At 38.5% G+C, this 22,339-nt stretch overlaps 2 protein-coding genes across 4 annotated transcripts; one reads left to right on the forward strand and one right to left on the reverse strand.

Annotated features, from left to right (window-relative positions):
* The first annotated feature begins 1,855 nt into the window (after positions 1–1,855).
* On the forward strand, positions 1,856–9,936 carry LOC111229535 (secretory carrier-associated membrane protein 5). Its single transcript, XM_022755878.1, has 7 exons — positions 1,856–2,085; positions 2,904–2,988; positions 3,180–3,299; positions 4,291–4,447; positions 4,540–4,641; positions 5,440–5,557; positions 6,325–9,936. The coding sequence occupies exons 2-7, from the start codon at positions 2,982–2,984 to the stop codon at positions 6,511–6,513; spliced, it is 693 nt and encodes a 230-aa protein (XP_022611599.1). The 5' UTR covers positions 1,856–2,085; positions 2,904–2,981; the 3' UTR covers positions 6,514–9,936.
* A 505-nt stretch (positions 9,937–10,441) lies between these two features.
* Positions 10,442–21,464, reverse strand: LOC111229534 (ubiquitin-conjugating enzyme E2 Q2-like). 3 transcript variants are annotated; one of them, XM_022755877.1, is made up of 13 exons: positions 21,240–21,464; positions 18,694–18,798; positions 17,422–17,544; positions 17,284–17,340; positions 17,024–17,173; positions 15,664–15,748; positions 15,502–15,562; positions 15,320–15,410; positions 15,177–15,235; positions 14,318–14,366; positions 14,122–14,217; positions 13,623–13,689; positions 10,442–13,533 (listed from the first exon to the last, which is right to left on the reverse strand). In XM_022755877.1, the coding sequence occupies exons 1-13, from the start codon at positions 21,396–21,398 to the stop codon at positions 13,502–13,504; spliced, it is 1,134 nt and encodes a 377-aa protein (XP_022611598.1). In that variant the 5' UTR covers positions 21,399–21,464; the 3' UTR covers positions 10,442–13,501. The 3 variants fall into 3 exon arrangements, 2 of the variants coding, with proteins under 2 accessions (XP_022611598.1, XP_022611597.1); XM_022755876.1 differs by having other exon boundaries at positions 17,024–17,176; XR_002665407.1 differs by lacking the exon at positions 15,177–15,235 and having other exon boundaries at positions 13,508–13,533; positions 17,024–17,176.
* Positions 21,465–22,339: the final 875 nt, after the last annotated feature.

The raw sequence follows: 22,339 nt of genomic DNA on the forward strand, positions 1-22,339 counted from the left end.
CTCCTCATTCTATCGTGTGCACTTAAAAACCAAGTAATTGGAAATTAACGAGGACACTGGAAAGCAGCACCCCCCCATACAGGGTCAATGTCCACAGCCATTTACTGAGCTGCCGGTTTATTAGGTACACCTAGCTAGAACTAGGCACATGCAGTCTAATACAACAGCCCTACAACAAATCCTCTCTTCATTAAGGTTATAGTGTTCATTTTTGTTGGAAATGTTTTACAGAGGTTGATTCAACTTTATAATAATTATGGAGGATGTAGTTTGTGGTACTGTTGAACTGTACTGCATCTTACAGAGAAGTGCTTCAGCTGTTGTTGATTGACATATATGCAGTTTGAAAAAGATAATAACCATGCAAAGGCTTTGTCAAGTAGAGAGGCTCAAAAGCAAAGCCCCCCAAATGATAAACTGTGAGAGAGGGTAGGCTACAAATATGCATAAACCTATCATCTTGCAAGCTGGTCAGGGTAACTAAAGTATAATCCGCTTTTCCATTGGGCACTGTGCCATTAGAGCATAAGTTTTGTATGTGTGTGGTGGATACAGGCAGTGTGTGAGGGGCAATTCATTTTTAAGTTACCTTTTAAAATACCAAACATCCAAGACAAAAAGGTAGGATCAATCCTCTTGCTCAACTTGTGACTACACCTACACTTACATTTTTCTATTATTATAGTCCAAAATGAAATTTGTCATTAGCATTGACACATTACCAACAAACTGATGAAAATGTTTATTTTGACTTTAGATCTGGTTTTAAATATCTGTGTCAGAATGTCATTATTTTTGGCAGCAAAATCAGATGTTTTGAAGGCTATATACAAGCCATCAACCAAAGCTTACATGACACTGACACCTACTTACATTAAGACTTTTGTTATGAAGAAGCCAAGATAAACCCAACTTATGCCATATACCTGCAGAGACAAATTAGCTGAAACCTTATACAGTGGTTTGCCCAAACATTGGTTTTGAATTAACCCAACGTTGTTCTCAACAGTGGCTTATAACTGATTGATAAAGCATTGGCAAATAATTCCTTACTCATTACTCATTGCTTTTTACTGAATCCTGTGCACTAATCATTATCCACCTTGCACTTACATCTTTATACATTTTGAATATTTAATTGTTTTTTTCTTTTTGATTTGAAATGGTATAAATCTTTTAAATTTGTGTTTCACTGTTTAAATGCTGCATTTTTTTTTTTAATGCATTAAAAGTTATTGCCCTGTATGTGACATGTAGGCTACTATACAGATAAACTTGCTTTGCCTTAAAGTTGTTATTTGTTCTGGAAAAACCTCTCAAAAGGTGTTAAATATACAGGGTATCTTAAAAAGCTGAAAACTAGTTAATCATCCATTTATCCATCTATTCAGTGTGATATAATTGTCAGTAAAATCACACACTTGGCAAATGATTCAAGGCCGTATCATTCCTGCTGGTTTTTATTGATATCTTTTATACCATCATACCAGTATGATCATCAGGATTTAGGAGGAATCGGGAGTTAAATACTGCAGAAACCCTGGTATAACTTGCTGATGTAGACACCCTGTTAATTAAGTTTTTACCTCCTGTATGACTGAGATATTCCTTTTCCTCAGAGTAGGACTGTCATACATCTTTTTAATTCCTGCTGTGATATTTGTATTACAGTAGTATATTTTATAGTAGCTATCAGGCAGCCAATCAGATCAGACTGTGTAATGCCTCCTCTGATTTTCAGCACTGTTGACAGCATCACCGAGGGGCGGAGCTCGTCGAAATACTTCTGCTTTCTGATTGGTCGGTTCAGACCAGCAACAAATCCCGTTTTTTTTTCTTTCTCGGGGCCCTCGTCCTACCCGGGCGTCTACAACCATCGCAGGGGTATGTGCGTAAAGAAAAGACCTTACGTCACGTGACCGCCTCTTACTCCCAAAGCCATCATTTGAGGAATAACGATACACATTTGTCTCACAAAGCGCCAGAGTCGTGTGTTTCCCCCAGTGTGTTTAACGCAGATTAATCCATAGGATGCTTTTTAAACGAACGGAGGGATTCTAGCGACATTCTCGGACTAAGCGGAAGGTAAGGCGTTTTAATCACTGCATTTTCATTCATTATTCTCCATCTAGGGAAGCAGGAGGGGAATCGGTGCATCAAAATGTATTATCTGGCTCGAAGTCTGGGTTTGACCTGCTCGGCGTCCGGATGAAGAAGAAGCACCGATGCACCACTGTGTCGCACAGTCTGAAGGACGCTTCTCCATCGTCTGTGATCACGATGCACAGTGTCCTACTGCAGCATCACTGCCATCCGCCGACAGAAATACACGTTTAAGACACTGTTAGGATCATAATGCACAAAATCCACCAGGATCAGTCAGTTTTTTGTTGCAGAGACTGCTTCGTTTTGTGGCAGAAAGATGCCCTTCAGAACTATACCCCACATCCACCATCATGAGCATTGAAATGTGATTTGCAAGTGGTTGATATATATATAGCCTACTGCAAGTGATAAGGGGCTAAACAACCAGCTCGACTATAACCCAGTCTATAAACTCTGTAGGCCTGTAACACGCCTATTTTGCGCCCATAGGTTATGAATACATTTTAGATATCGCGACAAGGCCACACTGTTTCCCACCGCGCGCATTACACAGCTGTAATATGTGCTCAGGAAAACATGTTTATCACAATGAATGATGCTCCATGACGGGTGGGCGCCCTGAAAGGCCTTGGCACCACCTCTAACCAGATCATATGGGGATTCAGTCTTTTATTGCAATGAAGTGTGTGCATGCTGATCCACAGGAAGGCCTATGAAGGATTGTGGCCTGTTGCCTACAAGGAAAGCAATGTGAATGGGTGAGTTTGCACTTAATAAAACAGCTCTGTTGTTTGCAGTTTGGTTTTCAGCAACTGCAGCTGATATTGAAGTCTGTGTGTCTGTTAGCAAGTGGAGGAAAATACTGAGCAGTGATCATGGCAGGTAAGCTTTCCTTTCCCTTCTACTATACTGCTTGCATGCGATGTAGAGTCCTTTTGGAAAATTGGCTGCAAAATGGCAAAATCAGCCCATTTATAAGGCTGAATTTAATCCTCCATGCAGCTGTCTTGACTTAATTTCTTTATGAGTTTGGTGTGTGGGCAGCTGTGCTGAACTGCGTCTTTGTATCCTAGAAAACAACTTCCCTCCCCTGCCTCGATTCATTCCCCTTAAGCCATGCTTTTACCAAGACTTCAATGAGATCCCAGACCAGCGTCGCACCATGTGCAAGAGGCTCTACTACCTATGGATCTGTGAGTTTAACTGCAGTAAAAGTTTGTGTGTTGACTGCTGGTGGTATGATATATACGACATCTTATACTTTTAAGCTGTTAACCTGTGAACTGCTCCTCGCGCTGTCTCACTTTGTTTTACCCTTATTATGAGAGTCAAACAGCAAACACTACAGTAAAGCAGTGAGACCAGACTGACCAGTCTCACAGCATGGCACAGAGCCAGATTCATCTATTTTTCCATTTTCGTATGCATTTATATGTGGAGTCTCAAATATTGTGTCTAAGTTTGTGTCACATTTGCTATTTGCTCTGTGGTTTGAGTACAAAACCTTCACAAATCTGAATGAAGAACAACTGGCATAAATTTAATTAGCTACTATTTTGATAATTGATTAATTGTTTCAGGTGTTTTTCAAACAAAATGCCACTTATTCTCTTGTTCCCACATCTCGCATGTGAGGATTTGCAGCTTTTCCATGGTGCATATCACTGAAAATGGAATATCTTTGGGTTTTGGTGCGTTGGTCAGGCAAAATAAGACATATTTACAATTTACAGAACAATTTTTTGTCATTACATAGATCAAATGACTAATCTATGAATGAATCAAGAGAAAAATCTAGTGATAACAGTACATAATAGTAATATGTCAAATTATAATATTCACTTGAGCATCATGGTATCTTTTTCATTACCACTTAGGTTCTGCCATTTGAAACAAGGAATGTAAGTCTGGTGTATACGTAGATTAGTTTACATATAACATTTGGTACTTGTTGACTAGGAATTGTGTGCCGTGTGTGCTAAATAAATTGTAGCTGTAGTTTATATTAACTTATTGTAGTATGATATAGGACTGATAGTTTTAGTGTTGAATAGTAGAGATTCATAGTGATTCAGTCCTGCTGAATTATGAGTAATGCAGCATGTGGGCTTTTTGCTGTAGAGGTTTCTGTCCTCAGTCTTTAATGTTTTGGTCATCTTTGCTTCTCCTCTTGGATGCTGACAGTGAACGCTGCCACACTGGCTGTTAATCTGATTGGCTGTCTGGCATGGATGTGTGGAGGTGGTGGAGCGACCAACTTTGGCATGGCCATCCTGTGGCTCATCCTCTTCACCCCCTGCTCCTACGTGTGCTGGTTCAGGCCCATCTACAAGGCCTTCAAGTAAGCTGATTTCATTCTGATCATACACAACATTAGTTTTTGCTGAATCACATAATTTATGACGTTATTCATTCATTTTTCTCTCTGTGCAGGACCGACAGCTCCTTCAACTTTATGGCTTTCTTCTTCGTCTTCATGGCCCAGGTGGTGATCAGTATTATCCAGACTGTAGGCATTCCAGGATGGGGAGTGTGGTAAGAACTTTCAGTGGTTTATTGAAACTAGTACAGATACTTACTAGATTAAGTGTCTTAATAGGGTGTTGGGTCTGCACAACTCTCCAGAACAGCTTCAGTGCTCCTTGGCATAGATTTCTTAAATCTCTGTTGCTCCACTGGAGGGATGAACACCACTCATTCATTTGATGTTTTCATAATGGTGAAGAGAGCGCTATTTTACACATTGGTCCAAAGTTTCTATAGGTGTTCAGTTGGGTTGCAGTCTGGAGACTGTAAAGGCCATAGCACATGATTCAATTGCACTTTATGTGTCAGGTCAGTCTTTTACATAAGTGCATAGAACAAAACCGCTACATACTGGAGAGAAATCATAAATATTAAGACCAAGTATCCTGACCAGGTGTTAGAAAAACCCGCAGAAAGTGTTCCATATTAATTAAAAGGTGCTGTTATATTAACAATAGAAGTGTAGATAAAAAAACAGAGCGACAAGGAGACAGAATATTCAACGCATTCTGAATATTGCTATGAATAAATGCTAATTATTCCTTGTTCTGGATGTAAACAAGTTTGCTAACAATGTCGCCATACTAGCTTAAAAGGTGATAATATGTGTTGTGTTTACAGTTTGCTTCCTCTGCCTCATGTAAAAAAAAAATATTAAAGCAAGTTACAAGTTTAAACAAGGACTACACATAATGTCAAAGAATGTTTCAAATATGGGGCTAGTCAAAAATGACCACTAATGCATTGTGCATTTATGCTTTGTCATTAAGTGTGTGATCATGCTAACTCTTTTGTTGTTCTTCCCAGTGGCTGGCTGGCAACCATCACCTTCTTCAGCACCAACGTTGGCTCAGCTGTGGTCATGCTGATTCCCACCATCATGTTTACTGCAGTGGCTGTGCTCTCCTTCATCGCCCTCACAAAGGTGACTTATACATGCCTACTTCTTCACAGAAAAAAAACACTGAATACATTTAGCTTCTTTCCCAGAAACAGAAATGTACATTTTGTAGTTTTCATTTGGTAAAAAGGATCTGGGGTGTTGCTAGCACGGATGTATTATAGGATACGGATACCAGACTCAAAGATGGCACCCACTCATTTAAATGATATTCGGTCACCTGGTACATGAGCTGAAAAAGTTTTCTGGCTTCCAGGTTTTGTTTTTGGTTTTGTGGCCGACTGCTCGTGTTCATTATTGTTTCCCCCACTGGCCCCGCCCAGATTTTCCTGCTCAACTCATGTCACCCACAAACCAAACAAATATGGATGCCTCATAAGACAGTCGTTTGTTGGAATTAAACCCAAATCAAATGGATATGGCGTCATATTGTCAATGCACAGTATTTTAATGCGCACACGACCAACTTGATAATCATGCAACTGTCCTCATGATGTGAACACATGCAAGTCGTTAACATGGGAATGGGAATCTAAGTATTCCACCTGACATGAATGCAGCATAATTAATGGCTAACAACATCAGTCACCCGGCTTGTTGACTGCTCGTAAGCACTATTACTGCGGAAAAATAAATATACAATTAAAATTTCAACTTTTTGGTAAAACAGTTATGACTGAATAATTACACAAGTCAAAGTAAACACAAAAGATATACATACTGACACTGATTCCTGAGCCAAAATTAATTTTAATTTGTCGATTACAACTCTCATGCATTGTCCTTTATAGGTTCATAACTTCTATCGTGGTAGTGGTGGCAGTCTGGGTAAGGCCCAGGAGGAGTGGGCCACCGGGGCCTGGAAGAACCCTCATGTCCAGGAGGCAGCTCAGCAGGCGGCCATGGGAGCTGCACAGGGAGCCATGCAGCAGAACCAGTACTCAGCAGCTCCCACCTACAACTACGACGACCCGATGTAGGACAGAGGCGGGGGCCAGGCTGCCGAGTGGGAGAGATAAAAAAGGGATCAATTAAGAACACAATTCAGAATTAGGTGCCCCTCATTATAATACTGTACAAGCTGAATTTGAACAGAACAATGTAGAGAAAAGTCATGTCTTTGGTGGAAATGTACTTTTATTGAATTTTGACACACATGGGAGTTAATAATTTTAGTGAGTCCACATTTAAATCAACAGCCAGTTTTTTAAAAATCTCTTATGCTGCTTGATTGTAGCTGGTCAATGCGTGTGTTGCTTTTCAGTGGAGACACATAATATAGCTAAAACCAATCCCCTGAGCTTCATCAGTTAATTCAGGTTGTTTAATCTGTGGTCAGCACAGGGTGACTTCTCTGCCTCTGCCTGTGTCACTCTTAAAATGTGTTTTACTGACCTTTAATGTGTTTTTAAGGTACTGTAACAGCTGTATTGTTTAATGTTTACTTTTCTTTAGCCTTGAAGTTATAAGGTCACGAAACGCTAAACCTATTTGCCCCTCAGTTTATGTATGTAACGAAAACTTTACAGAAGTATTTCCTATTAAAGAAATGCTTAACATTTTGGGAAAATTTGCTGTCTTGTCGAGAGTGAGATGAGAAAATCAATATTACTCTCCTGTGTGTGATAAATATGTAGCTACTGTCAACAGCTGGTTAGCTTGCGTTAGCAAGAAGACTCTGTCCAAAGGTAACAAAATGTACAGCTCAGACTGATAAGATATAAAATGTTAAGCAGAAAGTTTTAGAGGTGCTGATAGATGGATTTTGCTACATTTGGACAGAGCCGAGCTCTAGCTAGCTGTTTCCCGCCATTTCCAGTCTTTGTGCTAAAGTAAGCTAGCAGGCTGCTGGCGGTAGCTCCTTATTTACCATACTGACATGAGAGTCGATCTTCTCATCTAATTCTCAGCAGGAAAGCGAACAATGGCAAACTATTACTTTAAATTAAACATTTAGGGATTAATTAGGAACATATGATCCTTTTAGTATTGGCAAAGAAATTCGTCATCTTTGTCTTACTCTGTATGTAAACTTTGTACTTTCTTGTTGAAAAAGAAACAGTTTAACTTGGCCAAAATCTCAACAATATAATCAGAATTTGAAAGTATTCATAAATTAAAACTGGACAGGAAGATAAATAAATGATATCAAATGATGATTTGTCTGTAACATCATTAAAATCAGACGTAGGACGTAGGATTTATGACAAAATTTGTAAGGCAGGTATTTTCCCAACTGCATTTCTTAGAGTTGAAGCTTTTGACTCCCAGAGAAACCCTTTTACAGTTCACGTTTTGGTGGCCTGATTGTTTGTTTTTTTTTCTTTATGATGATGATTCAGTTTAACTCAACATTTTTTACATTCTCAGGAAAGTTGTGATAGCTTGTTTTAAATTCTACCTGTAAAGCCCTTAAAGTGTCAACATATTGGGCTATTGTCTCCTTTTATCACCACTATTTAATCATTTGCGGTGTTTGGTTTTGTCGTTACATCCTGGTTATGTGTTGAACTGGTTGGTTTCAGTTCAGTGAATTAAGTGAAGCACATGCAGTATTTAGGATTGCTGTTCTTTGGATAAAACATTCCAAATCGACATTGTACAGGTTTAAAGTGACAGAAAACCAAAACACTTGAAGGTAAGACATACAGTAAATATTAACAATCATTGTTGTAGGTGGTCACAGCATTGTATGAAGTGATGGATGTTTTCTCCCTTTGACAAATTCTTCCATTAACCCCTACATGTAAATGCTTAAATGGCTACTTGTTTCTGAAGCTCTGGATTTCAGGCCTTAGTGTGTCATTTTGTGGCTGTTGGTGTTATTCCATGAGTAGGTGTAATATGATATTTATATAAAAGAAAATAGAATATAAAATTCAAGACAATTATTTCTTTACGAAGTGAAATTGAAAGAGAGGAGAATATTTGTGTGTGGCCCTTCTCAGGACTGATGTGTTCAGTCAGAGCCAGTGTCACTTTGATTTCAGTGAAAAGATTTTTGCCTCGTGTCACTTCGACTCCTCAAGATTCAATAGATGGTTCTTACAATAATACAGTATTAGACTTGAAACAGATGTGAAGATACGTACCTGAATGCTCGTTATTTCAAAACCTGTGAGTCGTCTTGTCTGATTGTGATGATGTGGTATTGAATAGGCTGTTTGTTTTTTTTCCCTTTTAGTTGTTTTGTTTTTGTACCAACCTCATTTTTTTCCTGTGTATTTTGGATGATGTGTGGGTGAGTGTGAAGCACATGTTCGTTGTGTCTTTCCATGGCTGTGGGCAACAGATTTTGATTTTTTTTTATTTATAATTCTTTGAAAATCTTAAGTAATGTTTGCACTGGGTTACCTGATGTCAGTGCAAACTTAATTCACAGTGAATCACAGTGGAGCAATACTAACATGAATATATTAAACAGTAGAGTTATTAGGATCAAGTGGGGTCCTATTGTGCAGGCTTCCAATTTAGACAGACATATTAAGAACCATAACATAAAGTGTTATGATTTGACAAATTGGGCCTGTTTTCAATTTGGACATCACTAGTTTAATTTTACAACTGCATAACATTTTCACCAGCAGATGCACATGCAGTAGTTATGAAGTATAACCCTGCAAACTGTACCATTCACATGATCATCTGTTGTTGTAAATGCACAAAGTTTAGCTGATCTGATCTATAAATTAAGCATAAAATTGTGCACAAAGATGAACAGAGAAGCTACTTTGGTCTGTGGCAGTAGTAAATTTTCATGCTGAGTTTTGGATCAGTCCAAACTCTCTGGCATATGTACATACAGCACAGTTAATGTGTCTATGGAAATTACATCTGTATAGTTATGGTGTAGCAGGAACTTCACTGCACTGGACAGGTAACACTGCATTTCATATCGCTGTATCTAAGCTTCTGAAAGCCATTTCCCATTAACTTCCCCATGTTCCCACATGTGCTGTATGTTGTTTGATATGTATTATCATGTACTATATGATAAGTAGATATAAATATATAATTACTTGAGGTGAGGTAAATATTTGCCATGGATAAACACATTCAATAAGAACATGCTCTGATTAGGTGAATGAAATGTTTGAGGAGGCTGTGTCTCCATGAGTGAAGTAAATGAGGAATACATTTTTGTGTATTACTTTTGTATTATTTGGTCTTACCCTAATAGATATTAAACAGTTCTTGTTGCATCTTGTTTTGTTATTTAATAGGTTCATATAGTCTTGTACACAGACTTTCAGAATTTGTTTGTTTGGCTGTTGATGTAGAGGAACCATGGTGTCAGGTAAAAGAAAGATTAGATTCTCCTCAATGTAATGAAAAAAATAGACAAAACCATTAAAAACCAATTTCACAGACAGCAGTACAGAGCTAACAATAAAAAAATGTTTCTAATCTGCCCTCCAACCAAATTTGTATGAAGTGAAAACCACATTTAGTGTCATCTACCCTGAACAGAGTGTCTCCTGCTCTTGATCAATGCTGTTGTATTTTAAAATGTTGAATTTCTTCAACAACGAATGTTAAGGTCTCCTCTAAATTACTTTGCTTTTAAAGTCGAGTGGAGCAAGATATGAATAAACAGAAATCCCAAATCTAAAAGGCAGCGATGAATAGTTTCTTAGGCCCTGATTTAAAAGAACTGAGAGTTGAAGCAGATGTGAAGTTTCGTGGGAGTTTGTTCCAGACATGTGACTCATAAACACCATATAACCTACCATATTCTTTTAAGATACAAACACTGTTTTTTCCATTTAAATTAAAAGCAGGTTGAAAAAGGTTTATATGATTCAGTTCAGAAAAAAGAAAGCTACAACATCTGCAACAAAGATACTGCTCACACTTTTGGTGATAATAATCATATAAAATGCATAACACCAGGAAAGAGGCCAGTCATCATAACAAGTGCTTTTACTTTCGTCACATTAAGTACATTTTGCTAATAATGCTGAAGCCGTGTCCTGGACAGAGCTATTTAATTTGGTACAAATTATACAGAAAGCTGTGTGATAGAAAGCTGAACATGCAAAAAATGTCAAATTTGTCAGCAGGCAAGTATAAGGTTCAGCATATATGGAGAATAGGTTTTACAACAATAAGTGGATACTTGCTGAGGTTTAAATGGGGCTTTTCTTTCAAAGAAATTCCTCGACTTGTACAAAATTACTTTTTTTTTTTTGCAGGGAACTTTAGGGAATTATGAGGAAATTTCTTAAAATAAAACATTAACCAGAACTGCACTGAAAACCTGACTGATACATGAGCAGGGCTGTAAGACAGGAAACAGCACGTATTCAGCTATAGGTGAAATTGTGACACATTTCTTGCTTCAAATAAAAATGCTTTTATACATAATCAAATCAGCATGAAAACTATATCAACAGTAAACAAAATGACTGGCCAATATTTGTTATTTCATAACGTATCAATATCAGCCCCAATATATCCAAGATCCACTTAGCAAGAGCAATGGGAAATCATATAACAAACAGGGAAGCACATAAAACAGCAATAATCTTAAAATTCTTTATTCATAAACTTGATGCAAGTTTACAAATTACTGTACATGGTCAAAATTTCTTCAAATGGAAAATGAAAAAGTAAAAGAAAACCAAAGCGAGCCAACGGTGCCAGACTCTGTCATCTGTTTGTTGGTGCCAGAAAAATGAACTGAAAAATGAAATAAATGAATCTTTGCAACACAGTCCAGTTAGAGAAGCGTGCAGGTCTGTTCACCACGGCATGACTGTCAAACTCGAATCATCTCAATATTCCCTCTGACCAGAGGTTTGGCATTTTGGAGGGAGGAAATCACACAGGTGGATAAAGGCTTTGTAAAAGGGGAAGTTGTACTTAAAAAAAAAAAATTACTTTTCTGTGCCTTCAGACAACACGGGCCCTCTAGGGTTGAGGACACTTCTTGTTGATGATACCTGTCAACTCCTCACCCGTCAGATATATCAGACATGCAACAACAGGAAGTGGAATAGTGTGCTGAGAAAAAAAAAAAAAAGAAGGTTTTCCTGATATTAAAATATATAGCTCAGAATGGCCTTGTTGTTATATCTAACCTCTCGAGGCTGAAAGCAAATCTGTTTCAGCACTTGGGAGGAAAAAACGTGAAAGAAGACTTTGGTGGGTATTGATGAGTCACTACGTGGGGTTGTCACCATGCTCCTGCAGTCCTTCCTCTCTAACATCGCTTGAATTAAAAGAACATGTGACCCATATTATTGTAAAGCTGATTTCACTTTCTGTTTTTGACATCAGATCGGTTTGTGAGTGAGCCTAAACATCAGCGGAACAGAGCGTTAATTAATCCAAGAAAATAACCCAAAACTCAACATGTACAGATTCCCCTCCTAAGGATTGTTTGTTACCTGAGTTGCCATTCAAACATACTTTTGCAGACAGTGTTAACAAATAAACTGCAAAAGCGCAAACAGATTGATAGATACAGTGTGTGTCCTGTAGTATGGGGAACAGCAGTACTGATGGTGTACTACAGTATATTGCAAGGTCAAAGTTTCATACAGAGTTTCAGGTCAGTTCTCGTCGCACTACAAATGATCCGTTTTTGTTACAGACCAAAAACAGAGACACCAAAACACAACCATGGTATATTGTGGTGGCAAAGGAAGCCCTGATGGAAGTTTAGCTGCTGACTGAGAAAACTGAGGCAGCAGAGAGGATGAATCCAGCTGCAAGTAATGTCACGCAACATGATGGCAGTGTCAAATCTAAACTGGGCAGGGGGAAACCAATCAATCTACATCAGGGAAATATGACAAAGTTGTTGCAAAACTGGGCAGAAAGCTGAAAAATCCCACATCCAAACACCCTTCATCTAGTCCCTCTTTAAACCCACCCTAGCATGGTTCTGCTAAACAAAGCGACTGTAATCAAACCCAGAGATCTTTTACAACAGTTGAGATGAGGCCCCTGTGCAACATGCTGTTAACTTTACACACACGGGGCTTCATTTTCAGCATCAAACTAGCCATCAACCTCTACAGCAATAATCAAGAGAAAGGCCAACAGCCAAACTGAGCACTTGCGGGGCCACTGTGTTAACAGAAATAAGGCAAAGAGAGCTCCTCAGCTTTAACATTAGGTCTGTTAGAACTTCCAAAGTGATAATATCATCATCTGCTGAAAATATACCTATGTATCCTCTTTCCTAGACATATAATATGCAGATTCTGAGATATTTCAAATCCACTGGCCATGTCTTCATATTAGCCACTGGTGGAACGACAACGGTTGACAAGAATGCAACAATTTGGTTCTGCTTGGCCCAGTATTCTTCATACATTTTATAAAGTAAGAGCTAAAAGATACCGAGTGGTAGGTCATCTCAATTTATAGATACGCTCCTAAAATATGAAAATTGGCTCATTTATTGTCTAGGATTCTGAAATAATAAAAACAATTGCCAAATAATATTTCTAAAACAATATTTGCATTTATGTACCACTTAACTTCCAGAAACAAAAAAATAAAAACAACTTATTTAATAAAAACAGGTGCGGTGAGGTGCCACTTCAAGAGCTTCAGTATCAATCTTTTAAAATTCCCATTTAAAGAGTTGTAACTGACTGTTGGTGAAGCCCAGTTTGTCAAAGCAGCGAAAGAAAAAGCATTTCCCCACATTTAAAGGGAGAAAAGTTTTTTTTTTTTTTTTTAAAGACAAATGAGCATATTTAGAAAACAGGACTAGTGATACTCTCACATCATCCTCCTCACTAAAACACTGAGGGGAGAAGCAAAGTGACACCAGAATAAAGTCTTTTTCCCGGAGCGGGGCGAAGGAATACTTGTCAGATGAGCCAACGAGATGGTTTCCGCGAGAAAGATGATATATTCCCAGTAAGTCAGAGGGAGGAAAAATATTCCAAAGAAAACAAGATACTTTGACCCATAGACGTGTTCCCTGTGCATAGTGGTAGAAGCTCCTTATCCGTCCTCTTTAGGTGGTGTGTACCAGCCTAGAAGAACAGAGAGAGACACAGTTTGCCGATGGATCCATACCACGAGGCGTCTACCGAGCCACAATCCTTCAGAAATATTTACTTACCGTTCTTTTCATGAATCTGCACGAGGGATTTGTATGACTGTTGTGCTCTGGCAAGATTGTACTGGTTCTGAAAAACAAACAATGCTCTATAAATCGCGCGCTATCCCATAGTAACTATATAAACAATTACTGCTGCAATCAGTGGTTGATGCCTTGTTGGGGACTTTGCTGCATGTCATTCCACATCTCTCTTCACTAATTTCCTGAGATATTACTACTGTTGTCTGTCAAATAAGGGCATAAAATGACTCATGTAAAAGCACCTGTCTCTCCAATACGAATGCATAATTTTTACTTCTCCAAAGAGCAACTGGTCAGTGAAAACAACCTCTACGGCAGCTGAAGTTACACAGAAGATGCAGTGAAACTCTCATCGCCAAAGTTGATCCGACTTCACACGTGTCCATTCAGAACAGCTAAAAACACCTTTGTCCTTAAACATAGTCAAACAACATGTTGTGCAACCTCAATCAATTTAAGCATACTTGACATCAGTTACCTTATTGGCTCCAAACTGCACCCTGGCTTTTCCTTTCACCAGAGTTGCATTTATCTGCATAATGACAGATTCTATGGAATAGGCACTGCTCCAGCCCTGAAAATGAAAACACAAAACCACACAAGAAAATCACATGAATCCACTTCCTCTGTTGTTTGAGTAAAGGAAAATTATGTCATCCATCTCATTTACACACCTGTTTTGTGAGAAGTTCCATGCACAAGGCCCCTCCTCCTAGAACATAACTGCAATTACAAAACATAACAGTATTAGGAATCAGCAGTAAACATTTTAAAGTAGATGTCTACATTTGATCAAGAAAGTGTTCAATTGCCTTTATGCAAATTTGTTGTGCTTTAAATTGATTTCACAATGTCTTGATTTGCCTTGTGGGGGAGCAAGTTTTTAATTTTGAGGCACTTTGAATATAGAAACTGTTGTGAATGTACAAGTAGTCTGAATCAAATTCGTTTATGCCTATTTTTAAATCATCAGAATCCCTTGCAGAATCTGTATATTTTTAGACGCATGATGGAATAATATGACACTATTAAAGCTTAAAAGGAATTGCTGACGTGAATTGGCTTAAAAAATGCATTCTATAGCCTAATCGCGCGGATGTATGGGTGACGCTTTTATTTAAGTGTCAGAGTTGACAATTTGCAGCCAGTCATAAACAAACCACAAACCTGTACTATACAGAAGCAAAATAACTTCAAATATAGTCCACCCTGCGCCTAAAAGCATACAGCAATTCATCAAAGGATCTGACGTGAGCTTTGTAAGGAAGCAAAGTACAGTATCAACACATCATATGATGCACAACATATGATGGGAAACATCATCCAGGCTAAAGCAAAGGCCCTTAGTACTTCACATTTGTGTTATTTCAATTTACAACCACAATGGGACAAATTAATATTCTCTCCCAACAAAGTCCAAGTCCATTTAAAAATTGTGTGCACAACAAATGTGGACAAAGTCCCAGTGAGTGAATACTTTCTTCAGAGGATTTCATGTGCAAACTGGGCACAGAGAGATCACTACACACTCACCCTCCGGAGAGCACAGGTGAGACAACCCGTACAAAAGGTGGGTCAAAAGGAAAATTATCCTGTCATATGAAGAAAAAAAAATTGAGTCTCCAGAAAACTCATTTTCCCAAAAAACAATTGACAAATATTATCACAAGACTCACTTTATAAGAGAAATTGAGCAGAATGTAGTCCACTCCTTCCTTTTCTTTTAAGACCTGCAAGTCACTATGTAATGGACTATCTGGGTCTACCCTGTAACAAAGAGCGACAAGTCAAATCTAGCAGAACACATAATATTTGGCAAACTGAAAATGATTAAAAACAGCTGAATGTAAAAACTTACGTCCTTAACTTGACATGCCATTCATAAAGGCTGTCATTGACTAGTTCGACTGAATAAATACCTGTGAAGTGAACAACACAAACACAGAACTTCACTTCATCTGCTGATGAAAAGTTAAAACAGTTAAGCCACAACTATAGAGAAATTTGTCCCAATAGTCACCTGTCTTGTAACTCTGTGATCTGTAGATCTCCCTGAGTTCCTTCATTAGGCGGTCTGAAGCTTGCACCGAGCCAGAGACTGCACCCTGCAACATAAACCACAAAGGCGCATTACACAGTTGAACAACACCGTATATTGCAAAGTGGAGAGGTGGATGGGCCTTTATCAGGGCAACCAGAGATCCTAAGGTGAATGTGTTACTCATTTCAGCCCATAAACAATGTAATATTTGAACATTTTCAACACGTAAGAGGACAACCAGCTCTCACTGAGTGAAGACACTTCTAGAAAATAAGTCTATTATAAGCATGTGAGAGAAACTTCTGACCATGAGGCTTAAAATGTTGTTGACCATGCAGTGATGATACCAGTGATTTATCTTATGTTGACCTTTTTAGAAATCCAGCAATCTGAATCAGTTAAGTTTTAAATTAAGTTTGGATCACTTCAAAAAAAACTACAGTCTGGTGGTGACAGATGCTCAGAACAGAAGATTCTGTGATTGCTGGCAGCTGGCTTCTTATCCATAACCAATGAGGCTGCGTTCAGGCTGAAACTTGCACTGTGCTGGTAGATGATGTTGGAGTGTGCTGCTGCGAAAGCTGAGAGCCGACTTTTTGCTAGGAAGTCTAGCATTTTTTTCCTGCCGGTGCCCTCTGCTGCTGCTGCTGCAGCAGCAGCAGCAGCAGCAGCCACATTGTGTTAAATGAACAATGAGTCTGCGATTTGACAGAGTGCTACTGTTGGTCTGAACATGGCACAACTGAGTGAAAAAAAATGTTTGTCAGATGAATTAAAAGTGAAGAATCTATGCCCAGTGGTTATAGATTCATCCCATAGTCAGTCACAAATTCCAGGTTGGAAAAACTGCAACACTAACAAATCTAACTGAACCTTTTATCTCTCTTTGCTCTTTTTATTAGTAAAGAGCAATGAAGAAAACATTTGACTCATGAAACTGAAATTTAATCAGAATTTCATATCTAATGCTGCTTATCTCAATTTCAAGTTGTAAACATTATTTGGGCAGACAAAAATGATCATAGAGCAAAACTGATTTTTTGAGTTTCAGTTATTTATAACTTCAGTTACCTGCAAACATTAAATCTACTTTGAAAAAGTACTTGAAAGGATATGGATTCGAGAAGTGTCAGAAGTGTTGGACTCACATTCAATAAAATGCTATTGAACCCCAGTCTTACCCAGGAGACTCCCATGGTTTTGTGCTGAGTAATATGGAGAGTGCAGCCAAAAATTAACATTCAAATGACAATTTACAGGGAAAAGTAGCTCCTCCACTTCTCCACTCAGTTAGAGTCACCAAATTCAATGAAGGAGCATGAAGTGAATGAGCACTTACATTCAAGTGATCCTGTCTCTGGTTCTTACGAATTTTCTCCAAGATGGCCAGATTTTCTTTTTCTATTCCATCATCTTCTGACTTTTTTCCATCTACTGGCTCCTCTTCTTTCATGTCATAATGGTCAAGGTCTTGGTCCAAGTCAATGTCCTGCTGACACAGTGTATTAATTATGTTTAGAAACAGGATGTAAAACAAATTCAATCACTAAGCTATAAACAATATTAATCCACTTGGTTGTCAGGAATACTTATAAGTACCTCTCCCATTTCTTCCTCCTCTTCCTCTTCAGATGTCACCTCATCTGATGGCCCGTGCTGTAGTGGAGAGAAAAACAACACATGTTGGAAAACTATTGAGTTTTCAAATATAACAAAGAAGCATGTTTTAGTGCTTACCTTTCGCTCTTGGGTAATTGGACCAGCAGGTAGAGGCTGGTCGAGCATTTCTACATCTGGATGTTGTGGCAGGTTGTAAAGGCGACAGAGATCACAAATGAGCCGCTTCAGCTGCTGAAGAAGCTGTGGGTGAGATCAGCAATGTCATTAATGAAAATCAACCTGCCATTAAACAATCCTTCCAAGTTTCCTCTGTTCTACCACTTAACATGCACTCACATGTCCATTTCATTAAAACTGTTCAGTCATACGCAATCCGTTTCAACTGTTCTGCCATAAAATATAGTTTCTGTTAACACTATCATAGAGGTGTTGATTAAATGACATGTTTTAGCATTGAGATCATAAGTGGCGATGGTGTTGAGCAGAGAGAGGACAAAAAAATAGATGAGAGATAGATAATGTATAATTAATAACAATATAATGTAGTCCAGTACAACACCACCATATGACTTCAATAATATGAATGTAACTGAAGTCACACTGATTCATAAGAATACAGTTCTATGCAAAAGTTACTTTTTATTTCATGAACATAAACACATTAAAAAAAACGAAATGGCTATTGTGGAATATGCACATTTTGTTTGCTAATAAGTCAGTACTTAGCGATCCTGGTTTGCCAACTGTTAAGCATGGTGCTGGAAATATTATTCTTTGAGGTTGTGTGGCAGCCAGTGGCACAGGAAACAATGATAGAGGAAAGAATGGATTCAATTTAATATCAGCAAACTGTAGATGCAAATGTCCCAGAGTCAGTCAAAGAACTGAAAGTGAAAAGAGTCTGGCCTCTACAACAGGACAATAATCATCCAAAGCAGACCTCAAAATCTACCATGCACTACTTCAGGAAACACAAGCTGAAGCTTTAGGAACGGCCCTCACAGTGCCATCACTGAAAATCAGTGGATTGAAACATGCTGTGTGCAAGACAACCTAAAAGTATCTCAGAACTTGAAGTGGCCTGCAGCAAGAGTGGGTGAAAATTCATTAAACAATAGAAAGACTCTTAGTTGCTACAAAAAGTGTTTCCAAGCTGTGATATCTGCCAAAAGGGGCTGTTAGTGTGTATTGACTTTGTAGGGTGCCCAGTTCTCTTTGTAATTTTTTCAGGGGTGCCCAAACTTTTGCACACAACTGTAGACAATGCGGCAGGGCTGTTGTATCTGCCTGCATTCATACAATTGTACCTGATAAGGCACCACTGAGTGTATGTGACAATACCATTTTGTGCAAGCCTCTGTGAAACTGAAGCCACATCAGCCAACTTACCAATGTGCTGCCTTTTCTCACATCCTCCAAACGCTCCAACACTTCAGCCAGACTAGGATCATCAGAGTCAACAAACCATATTGGGGGTGTTGAGGGGTAGGATTCCTGCAACAGAGGCAACAATAGGACATGGAAATTTAGCCAGCCATGCTTGTGTGTTGATGGCTTTATTGTCTACAGATAGTATATAAACACTTAACAGAGAACACAACTGTTTTCATGAAACCAAAACTTTGCCTAAGGAAATCTCCTCTACATATAATGTTAAAGTTTATTCCAAAGCTATAAATGACTTCAATCCAAATGTCTTAGCCCACACAGCCACCTACTGAACAAAATGATTTGTCTACTGCCAGCTGCAGAGCTGAAAGAGTATCTCAAGCACTGGCAGACAAGTGGCTGAGTGATGCTCTAAACCTTCAATTAGACCTTAATACAGCTGTTAAATCATGAGTGTAGTTCAGTTTACATCAGTGGTATATCATAGTATAATGGGGTAAAAACTACAGCTGAATGTTGTGGAATCTAGCTAGCAAAGATGAAATGGTGAAAATCAGTTGTGTTTGGTACTGCTATGTAATGTATTGGTTCTAATTTCTGCAGCAGGGATCCCATGTCCAGGACAAGGAAAACGCTGCATACATTTATGCAATAAGAGTGAAGTTTACGTACAAAGTTACAAATGTGTTTGGGTAAGAATGTAGGAGTGTTTTATTCTGTGTTCATGTTACATGGGATGGGTTCCATGTGTTAGATGGGAAAGATTCCCATGTTAAAGACTTGTAAACAAACAACTCAAGATGGTATGCTTGTGGTATTAGTAATGTGAGGGTTAAATTTCATTGTTCTTTCACAGTTTATCTGTATATCAATTAAATTTGAGTTTACTTTCACTGAATGTTAAACTTTGGCTGACATGAGATATCCCTGTTTGTTTGGTTTATCATGTGAATATAGCATGAACTACTAAAATTTGCATTCAGACAAACAGCTGCCACTCAACATTTCTAGATACTTGAGCTGAAACTATTCAGTTGATGAAAAATGTGTCATATGTTAAGTAAAAATGCCATACATTTACTTGATTTTTCTTTGTTTTATAATTTAGAAAATAATCAGCAGATTAACAAACAATGGTAACATTTGTTAGTTGCAGCTCTAATCCACATTTTTTCGGGATCTAGGACTAACCATCACAAAGCCACATTTAAAGAAATTCACATGGATCGTGTATACCTGGATTTGCTAAATTGTGTTTAGCCTACACTTTATTCAGTTAATCCAACGTGAGTAGAGCAGGGAGAAATTAAAACCTCATTTTATTTACTCACATATCATTTTCCAGTGGGAGGGTTGTGATGCTGAATGTAATCTGGTTTCTTTGAGACTAAGACTGACTCAAAGGAGGTGCAGACTGACTCAGCTAGACTTGATATGACATAGCTATCTAAACATTTTAACAAGCCCGTCTGTGTCGCCCAACAATGAGCATAAGTGGGAGTGCGTATGTGGGTGTTTGTTCATAGAGAGAGACGGGATGTGGTTAGGGTGCTGAGGTCTGTGCCACCTGAACTGCAGAAAAACAAGTGTCATGACAATAGTGGACTCCAGTTGTTAGTGACATTGCCTACACATATGTCTTGCATATGTGTAAAGACGATTTAAGTCACAAATCATACACAGAAACCGTTTCAAGTGCAAATGTTGGAGTGCATAGAAATACCAGGCCCATCCGACGTTAACTATGCTAACAAAAAAAATTATATATATATATATATATATATACATATATATATATACATACATACATACATACATACATACATACATACACACACACACACACATCTCAGCTCGCATTATTAGCTGATTAAAAATAATACAAAATTAAGTACGGTGATGTCTCGTTCAGATCTACATTATATCGTTTTCTACGTGTTTTACTGTCCAGATATAGGAGATACAAACGTCGCCGCCGTGATATATGCCAGTAAGTTCGCCAGAGGGATCCGTCTATTTACTGAAAAGGCAGAAAACACAGTGGCACAACATTCCATTAAACCGCGTCTATCTAAGGTTAAAGATGTGAACGGGACATTCAGCGGTATGTCTGTTCTTCGGAATATAACAAGTTAAAGCTGTAATGTTGTAAAAGTTCCCCTATGCCCAAGCAGAATAACGTTAAGATTTAACTGGGTAGTGTTCAGTAGTTAGAAAGTTAGAAGCCGTAGTACCGCAAACTGTAACGCAGTTATTTTGGCTAACTAGGCAAGCTAGCGTTACTTTCAGTTAAGAGGCTAGCAAAAGCTACTGCATCGTCGTTCTACTAATCGACGTTTAATTGTATTATTTTCAAAGTGGATTTAACACTGGAGCTGTGATGTATTCTTTAATCCAAGGGGTAACTTGAATCCTGATTGTTGCTCATTAGGGGAATATAAAAACCGAACTCTTTATTCGTAGTTGATTTGTAAACACGGAACCTTCCGCGGAATGATTTGGTTTCAGTCGATAGTCAGTGGCTGCGTTAGCTGGCCTGGACTCACCGTGATGTTGCAGTGAATGATCAGCAGCTTCTCCCCTGTTACGTTGAATTGGCAACTGAGTTCATCGGGTTTCCAGTCTATTATTCTGAATCGTTCGTGGTTTGGGTCAAAAATTGACTCCAAAAACTTTAGTTCGGCCTTCAGCCCCGACACCGACATCTTCTACTCATCTCAAACCACCAGGCCGCTGGCAGAGGGGAAGTCGGGGCGGAATGCGACCGCGCAGTTGAGTCGGTCCACGGATCTCGCATGTTAGCGTGAGAACAACAACAAAGGGCTGAAAGGGATTGGTTAATGGGGAACACTGTCAGTAGGATTTTACAGTCATGACAATACAGAACTTCAGTTTAATGTAAATTTGCCTTCTTTTTTGTTGTTGTATGTTATTATTACGTGTTTTTATTTGGCAATAATTTCATAAATGTGCTCTGCCTGAAGGAACCCATATAGAGATGAAAACATCATACATATGTGGATTCTATATAATAAATATACTGTATATAATATATGAGCAAACAAAAACTTGAAAGTTTAAAAAAAGACAGGCTGGGTTACAAATAATCCAGGGCCTCATATCTTCAGGGGCCCCAAAAGAGGTTTGATTAATTGCAAATCTTTTGGGGAGAATGTGCACCACAATAATACAGTATCAACTGGGTCCTACATTATTGGGAGCCAAGCAGCTAAGCTGCTTTGAAATGTTCAGATAATATTCATGCACTGACTCCAGTCACAATGATTGGCTCAGTAGCATCACATGAATAGTGTCTTAACTAGAAAGCTGCACCAGTTAAAACAGAAAAATCAAAATATCAAAATGTAATAATTCTCAATCATAAATAGGTTATAGGTCTGGGTCAGGATAGGACAGGATCTGGGTCTGGATCTAACTTCCAGTGGCTAACTTCGCTGTTCTGTTCAGTAGTTGCGAGTGGCTGCACAGAACAACTTCCAGTGTAGGCTACTAGAATGGCAAAGAAGAATCGATTTCGGGGAGAACTGCCATTTTATCTAGGTGTGAAACTAGTTTATCAAGTTTATCATCATCAAGTTTATCTTTTTCTTCTTCTGCCATGGGAGTCTATGGCAGCCCATAGAAC

The sequence above is a fragment of the Seriola dumerili genome, unplaced genomic scaffold (assembly GCF_002260705.1).
Source record: "Seriola dumerili isolate Sdu_G_001 unplaced genomic scaffold, Sdu_1.0 BDQW01000242.1, whole genome shotgun sequence".
In the NCBI taxonomy this organism is placed as follows: domain Eukaryota; kingdom Metazoa; phylum Chordata; class Actinopteri; order Carangiformes; family Carangidae; genus Seriola; species Seriola dumerili.

What these genes read in the sequence shown, in the direction of transcription:
- LOC111229534 (XM_022755876.1), bottom strand. Translation starts at nt 21,398, where the DNA reads ATGTCGGTGTCGGGGCTGAAGGCCGAACTAAAGTTTTTGGAGTCAATT. An exon ending in AGGAGGAAGAAATGGGAGAG is followed by an intron (nt 17,177 to 17,283) that starts GTACTTATAAGT and finishes ACACTGTGTCAG; the next exon opens with CAGGACATTGACTTGGACCA. An exon ending in AGAGACAGGATCACTTGAAT is followed by an intron (nt 15,749 to 17,023) that starts GTAAGTGCTCAT and finishes TTTATGTTGCAG; the next exon opens with GGTGCAGTCTCTGGCTCGGT.
- LOC111229535 (XM_022755878.1), top strand. An exon ending in CCCATCTACAAGGCCTTCAA is followed by an intron (nt 4,448 to 4,539) that starts GTAAGCTGATTT and finishes CTCTCTGTGCAG; the next exon opens with GACCGACAGCTCCTTCAACT. An exon ending in CCTTCATCGCCCTCACAAAG is followed by an intron (nt 5,558 to 6,324) that starts GTGACTTATACA and finishes TGTCCTTTATAG; the next exon opens with GTTCATAACTTCTATCGTGG.